Source organism: Rhipicephalus microplus, chromosome 1 (genome assembly GCF_043290135.1).
Source record: "Rhipicephalus microplus isolate Deutch F79 chromosome 1, USDA_Rmic, whole genome shotgun sequence".
Classification (NCBI taxonomy): domain Eukaryota; kingdom Metazoa; phylum Arthropoda; class Arachnida; order Ixodida; family Ixodidae; genus Rhipicephalus; species Rhipicephalus microplus.
The window spans coordinates 9710931-9718756 of NC_134700.1; the positions used below are offsets into that span (position 1 = coordinate 9710931).

General features: G+C 44.1%; 1 protein-coding gene across 6 annotated transcripts in view; it reads left to right on the forward strand.

Annotated features, from left to right (window-relative positions):
• LOC119178190 (ATP-binding cassette sub-family C member 4) overlaps window positions 1-7826 on the forward strand; it is a 2441444-nt gene that overhangs the window by 1707755 nt on the left and 725863 nt on the right. For all 6 annotated transcript variants that reach the window (XM_075869787.1, XM_075871012.1, XM_075871549.1 and 3 more), the window contains 2 exons: window positions 5996-6075; window positions 6168-6318. In XM_075869787.1, coding sequence (XP_075725902.1) covers window positions 5996-6075; window positions 6168-6318 — 231 coding nt within the window. The remainder of the gene's footprint in view (window positions 1-5995; window positions 6076-6167; window positions 6319-7826) is intronic.

The window sequence follows — 7826 nt, forward strand, 5'->3', positions numbered from 1 at the left end:
CCGAAGGAACGTCCACTATCAACCAGGTGACTATGTATGGGTGTGGACATCAGTTCGACATTGTGGGCTTTCGGAGAAGCTATTGCAACGCTACTTTGACCCTTACGAAGTTGTGCGCTGCCTCAGTGACATGAATTACTAGGTAGTTCCCCAAAGCTCCGACAGCAGTTTAAACCGAAGACGTTCACGTCCAGAGGTAGTCCATGTAGTACGGATGAAACCGTATCACACCCGCGAGTTATGAACACTTCGAAATTTTCCTTATTATCCACAACAGCGTGGGCTTTTCTTTTTCGTTGACGTGATCATTTTTTTTTCATGACCACCTCTAGCATCTCAATCGACCGAGACGTTCGCTCTTGAAGGCGGGGAATTGACGCAAGGTAGGCTGGCAACTATAGTAGCCAGCCTCTGAGGAGGACAACGAAGTAGTTCTGTGTGCGCGTGCTCTGGTGTTCGCATTTCTGGCCCTTGGGTTACGAAAGTAAACGCCCTATTTTGTACCTGCGTACCTGTGTCTATGCGACAATATATATTATGAAAAAGATTCAAGCGCAAAATTTGTCTTCTTTTTAATCTCCAATTTAAATGTTTTCTTTGTAGCAGTGATGCTAATATTTCTTTCATAGCTACCGATAAGTACCTTGCACCCATATTCTGAACGCGCACAAGCTTTCGCAATCGGTATTTGTGGGAGGGTCCTACACAGTGTAACCGTACTCTAAACTTGGTCTGACGTAGCTCTTGTTAAGAAGATAGTGGGCCTGGTCAGGAAACAGATTTGTGTTACGCCGCAAGAAAGAAAACACCTTACATGCCTTTGCTGTGCATGATTGGTGTCAAGAGATGACCACCTGCTGTCCGAAGGTTTGGTCCATACCCCCAAGGAGTCGTAACTTTCCTGATTTCAGCTACAAGTTCAACGCTGGCAACTGAGTAGTCGGCGCCGGTGTCAAACAGAGCACTTACCGGATGGTTGCCGACAAGAACGGCAATGTCAGCAGAAACGGGTCCATCGGCAATGTGAGGTGTCGGCTAAAAGGAATTGTGGAAGGTCGGTGGATGGGTTGAAGGAGGCTGTTTTGACGATAGCTTAACAGCGGCCCCAACCCCCGGAGGCCGCTGATCCAAGTTTCCCCGGTGTGGACTTGGGGACCTAGCGGATCGTCCCGCAACAACATCGGCGAAATTAGAGTATTAATTGATTCGAGAACGTAGAGCGTCGACGAGATGGCGAGCGTGATTGGCGTCGCTGAAGATTCTGAGACGGTAGACTTGCCATGTATTCTGTGATAGCGCGGCGTCGTTCCCCATCCCTGGGATGACGAGCGTCTCCATGGCTGAAATCCAGGTAGGCCCATCTGTCTTTACGAGCTCTCCTGGTACGAGTGACCTGGCTCACCACAGTGGTAGCAAAGTGGCCGATTGTCGGAAGCGCACCACACGTTATATTTCCGCACATTAGGTCGTAGATTCTCATAGTGTGGTGGGCCCGAGAATTACTGCGGCATCTGCAGGCAAGTCGGTTGTGGGTTTTCATAGTGCGGCAGGCCCGAGAGGTGTTGCGGCGTCTGCAGGCTGGTCGGTCGGGAAAATTGGCTGGATGCCGGCGCAGAAGTACGTACAGCTTCCGCATACATTAGCAGAGGAGCTTCGGTTGGAGGTGCCACTAACAGTAGTACTATCTTTCGCACCTCTACACCGACGACGTCTGTCAGAGCAGCCCCTTGAGGCTGTGAAGACACTGCGCGAAGCTTTTGCAGTTCGTCGCGTACAATGCTAACGGACTAGCTCAGCAAGGTCTCTCACGCTCGTGACGTCGGGTGTTGCCAAATGTGCCCTGCCACGGTGGTCTAGTGGCTAAGGTACTCGGCTGCTGACCCGCAGGTCACGGGTTCGGATGCCGGATGCGGCGGATGCATTTCCGATGAAGGCGGAAATGTGTAGGCCCATTTGCTCAGATTTGGGTGCACGTTCAAGAACCCCAGGTGGTCTAAAGTTCCGGAGCCCTCTACTACGGCGTCTCTCATGATAATATGGTGGTTTTGGGACGTTAAATCCCACATATCATGTTGCCAAAGATGCAAGGTTGCTGAACCGCTCATACTGCGAAGGCCGCTGTCTTAGCATTCGCTCCATTGTTGTCGCTTCACGGAGGAGTTCCGCCACGGTAGCTGGTGGGTTTCGTACAAGTCCTGCGAACAGCTGCTCCTTGACACCCCACATCAGAAAGCGTATCTTTTTGTCTTCCGTCATCGCAGAATCTGCTCGACGGAACAAACGAGACATCTCCTCAACGAACATGGACACGCTATCATTTGGTCTTTGATTGCGAGAATTGTGGAGACGTTCTGCTTGTTCTTTCCGGTCGGCGCTACCATACGTGTTCCGCAGCTGAGTGCAAAACACCGGCCAGGTTGTCAGGGCAGCTGCGCGATTCTCAAACCAAACGCGCGCTGAATCCTCCATGTAGAATCAGACATACCGCAGTTTCTGGTGCTCATCCCACTCTTTAGCGACGGTGATTCGATCGCATTAGTCAGGCCAGTCTTCAACGTCTCCATAGGGCTCCCCATAGAAGGGCTTTGGGTTTCGAGGAGGTGGTGGCCATGGACCTGGCGGAGTCGTGGTCTGTTTTGTCTGGTTTGAAGTTGTCGCATTCGACATGGTTCTGGAGCGTTCCGTATGAGGGCCGTATCGGGGTGGTGGGCCTAGTGGCCGCCGACTGCGTCGAAGGTCGTCTGTTTATAACAAGGCGTCAATGTTGGGGCCTTGATCTCTCCCTGATAACAGTGCATAGACTATTACCCAGCACCTCAACCAGTGTCACCTTACAACGTAACTAATACCTGTAGATAATAGCACACAAAGACGTCACACTGATTCGATCAACGGCAATACAACTTTATCGTTTTCTCTGCAAGTGCATCTTCGTCCTCTTTTGAACAGTGGCACGTACAAGCCTGCCAGCATGTATGAAAATATTACTTGCGGAACTTGTACCAGTGGCAATATTATTAGATCACCAGCAAACAATCTGATGGAAGAAGCGATGGTGCTGGCAAGATCATTTATGAATAATAAAAACAGCAAGGGTCCCAAGACTGAGTCCTGAGAGACAGTAAATGTTACGCTAGCTATACCCGATTCTGCGAAGTTAATTACTACGTACTGAGAACGAAGGGACAAGTATTGCCGAATCCATCTCCTGTTCATTGATATTAAACCAATGTAGCGTACCTACAAGAACCCTGGGATCTACGAGGTCGAACGCTTTCCTGAAGTCTACAAATGTCCAATCAACACAGGAGCATTCATTCAGTGCACTACAACCTTCGTGAACAAATTTTGGTAATTGAGTTATGCACGAAAGCCCTCGTCTAAAACAATGCTCTCTTGCATTTAGAAGATGTTGATCGGTTATGTGTGTCATCACATTGATGAACAGGACGTTCTCTAATGTTTTGCAGGCTATACTTGTCAGAGATAATGGTCTGTAGTTGTTGACCAGTTCACGAGGACCCGATTTATACACAGTCACAACGCACGCCACTATGCAGTCATGTGGCAGGCTTCCAGTTCTCAATGATTTCACAACGCATGCCACTATGCAGTCATGTGGCAGGCTTCCAGTTCTCAATGATTTCGAGTATAGAGTCTTAAGGAAGGGTCTGATGAACCTTGTACACTTTTTGAGAAAACCGCCCCTCAATTCATCTGGTCCTCCTGCTTTGCTAGGATCTAAGTGTTCGAGAAGACAGTGAATGCTGTTTACGTCAACAGCTACGTCATCCATATCTGTCATACATCTGTTAGTAGGCGAAGGCAAAATGGTGTTTGACGTGCAGGACGAAAATACGGAAACGAAAAATGTGTTATAACAGCTGGCCTTATCTGAGCTATTTTCTATTTCTTTGCCGTCATGCAGAAGCGAGGGTATACAAACTCCGGTTTTTGGTACATTTGACAAGATTCCAGAACAACCTTTTTGTTGTTCTCTAACATGAAGGCAGAGCATTGAAAAATTCTTTTTTCACATGACAGATTTTTGTTTGTAGAAGCTTGATTGATTGATTTATTTGATTTGTGGGGGTTAACGTCCCAAAACCACCATATCATTATGAGAGACGCTGTAGTGGAGGGCTCCGAAAATTTTGACCACCTGGTGTTCTTTAACGTGCACCCAAATCTCAGTACATGGGCCTACAACATTTCCGCCTCCATCGGAAATGCAGCCGCCGCAGCCAGGATTGGAACCCGCGACCTGCGGGTTGTTTGTAAAAGCTTTGTGATGACTTCAAGTTGTTGGTAAGTCTCAGAAGTTGAGCTTTTCTTAAATATTGTATAGACCCTGTTCCGTTTGCCGGTAAAGCACCGTTGCTTACCATTACACCATGGCTTTGATTTAGAACTACATGAAGTCCTTACCCACAAAAGCACGCACTTTTTTAGGTCAAGAATAATTTTTTTTAAATGGGGCCACAATTCTCAAACGCTGCAAGCACCGGAAAGGTGTTTGAATTCTCGAAATAAAGCTTCCAATGCAAGGCCTATCTGGTTTTCGTTTCTTTGGCTATAAATATGTATCTTTTTTTATGCTAATGTTTGAGTCTTTTCGTATGCTAGCTTCATTTCACAAAAACAACTTTATGGTCACTAATGCCAGGTACTACCAAAACCATGGTTACCCAGTTTGGCTAATTAGCTAAAAGTAAGTCTAAGATAATATTTTTGTTGCTTTAGTTTACCATCTAAGTTAAGAAAACGTTGTTAAGCATGTTGAACATTTCCTTTCCTGCTACAGCTGTAGCCCCTGCACTGTACGACTGATGATTTCACAAAAACTGTGGAATATTATGGTCCAAATTTATAACCAGATTATCAGTATTGGTAGTCTCCAGTGTCTTAGAAAAATTGGTGATGACAGTTTCAGAACTTGCAGAAGGTCTATAATATAAGCACACTTATAATGCTTTACCATTTGGCAATCTGATTTTGCACCATACATCCTCACAAGTGCTGCCACCGAGATCAAGTGCCGAACAAGAAAGCGAACTCTTAACTAGTATAAAAACCCCACCGCCACAACGATTTCTATTGTTCCCAAAGCAGGTGTAACAGCTTGGAAAAACCTCGTTGTCTCCTACGTCAGCATCTAGCCAAGATTCGGTTCCGATCAAAATGCTTGGTTTTACCAAGCATAACAGGTTATTGTGCATCTTCCACTTTGTGACCCGCAGGTTGCGGGATCAAACCCTGGCTGTCGCGGCTTCATTTCCGATGGTGACGGAAAAGTTGTAGGCCCGTGTACTCAAATTTGAATGCACGTCTAAGAACGCGAGGTGGTCTAAATGTCCTGAGCTGTCCACTACGGCGTCTCTCATAATCATATGGTGGTTTTGGGACTTAAAACCCCACACATCAATCATCAATCATCTTCCAATTTGCTTTTGATGCTATCGCAATTGACTACCAGAAAAGCTACGTCTGCTATAGAGCTACGCATGCGTCATGTCGTTTGGATAACCTGGCCACGACTTTCATTGTACACGAATATCTGCCCATTTAAAAAGGCTTTATCATACTTAAGATTTACGCGAGCCCCATCAAAAGCATTCCTTTTGCCGAATTTCCAGAGAAACTTTCTTTTTCTGCACACTGCCTGTGACAAATATTCTGATATACTGGAGGCTCTTAGCTTCTTAGCGTTGGCTAAGGTTGTCTGTTTATCTTTATACATTGAAAACATTGTAGTAAAAGCATTCGAGATTTTTTAATTCACAGATGGTAGTTTTAAACGGGATACAAATTCTTGTACTTTTTCTACAGAAGCACTCAGTGGAAGTATGCGGAAAAGGCATGTTACAATTGCACTTGCGTATAAGCTAACATGGCCTCACTAGTCTTGCTTTTCGTTCTTTTGTTCAGATGTTTTTGCAGCCACTATAAGCCAGTATAGTAAGAAACCTGAACACCTCACAATTTCGTTTTGCAGGTAGAATCCAAAATCGCTTTTCAAAAGATTTGGGCACCATTGACGACCTCCTTCCACCCACTGGCTTGGATATAACCTTTGTGAGTATAAATTACGCTTTAAATCGTAGTCACTTGAGCCTGAACATAGTTACTTAAGAGACGATGTGCATGAGCCACTGTTTCTTTTGCAGATATTCCTGAATCTGGTTGGCGTTCTGGTTGTGGTGGCAGTTATCAGTCCGTGGATAATCATCCCCACTCTCCTACTCTTCGTACTGTTTTTCTATCTGCGCCGATTTTATATGAGGACTGCCAGAGACGTGAAGCGCCTGGAGGGAGTGAGTGAGTGAGAAATTGCACAAGTTTCATCACCCGAGCTATATCGTGAAATATGCTTTGTTAGCATGACCACTGGAAAAAGTTTTATAGGCCTTTACGCATAAAATTTTAATTCATTTTCTTTGTAATATTCTTATTTAAAACCAATGTTCATTGCATATTCGACATATTTGCAGCTGTTAAAGATTGTAGAGTCAACCACCCTACTGAAACGTTCCGTATGAAATCTTACGGAAAATATATGGACTCCGTAACATTTTCTTATGCTACATACGGAAAAAGTATGGAGTGTTATGGAAATATACGGAAGTTGTATGGCATTTACGGAACGCTTCTTATGGAGTATAAGGAAGGATAAGGAAATTGTATGGCGTATACGGAAAGCTTTTTATGGAGTATACGGAAACGTAAGGAAAATGTATGGCATATATGGAAAGCTTTTTATGGAGTATATGGAAGGATAAGGAAAGATAAGGATACTTATGGAGCATGCGGAGAGTTCATGATGAAAGATATGGAAGGATAAGGAAAGTGTTTGGAGTGTACAGAAGCTTTCATAAGGAAAATGCAGAATGTAAGGTCTTACGGAAATATACAGATTTTGTAAGGTGCTTACGAAAATGTGCAATAGTGTATGAAAGGCATTTGTATTGTTGCAAAAATGTGGAAACTCTACAGTTGTCACATTTTCAGCAGGAAATTCGAGCTCTATAAAGTTATAAATGAATGCACAGTGACATATATAGTACAAAAGAATAACGCAGGCTAGTCTGTGTTGTCAGTCACCGCTGTTCGCCCTTTTCCAGAATGAATACAACTTCTGCAGATGACCAGGTGCTAAAGTCTGTCACACGGAAAATGTGTCATTCACAAGAAATGACAATAACTGTCATTTTACTTGCATGCTGTCACACGAAAACAAATCAAGCAAAAAAGCATAACTTCAAGGGCTCGTTTTTGGTAGAAACAATAATAATGAGAACTAAATTTAACGTGAGTGAACTTGTCAATAATAATGAAATTGTTCTCGTTAACATTGGCAAAGAGAAATGTCATTTTAAAGTATCGACCATGAGCTTAGCTCTCCTGAGCACCGACAAAAGAAATGAAAATCTATGAAAACTAATTGCATGTAGCCTAAAAATAATTTTTTATTGATAGTATGTGCTCCTGCAATATAAATACAGCTATACACAACTTGCCACAGCTTCACGACAGAAACGAGGTAGGGGCAGAGGGAGTGGTCAGAAAAATAATTAAGTATGAGAGCACAACTGATATGTACAAACACATAATGGTGCTTATCATTGATGCACAGATGGTCGTCTATAGAGCTGGGTCGTTTTGAGATTTTGAAAAGCATTGTTTCAGACCACCATGCAGATCACGCTTCAATTGTAGTGCTACATAAGACACAACTTATGGGCCAGCTTTAATGAATAGGAAGATTATAGGTTAAACAAATGCTTTAAAATATATCATATCATGGCTGCATGGACGCATACAAGCTA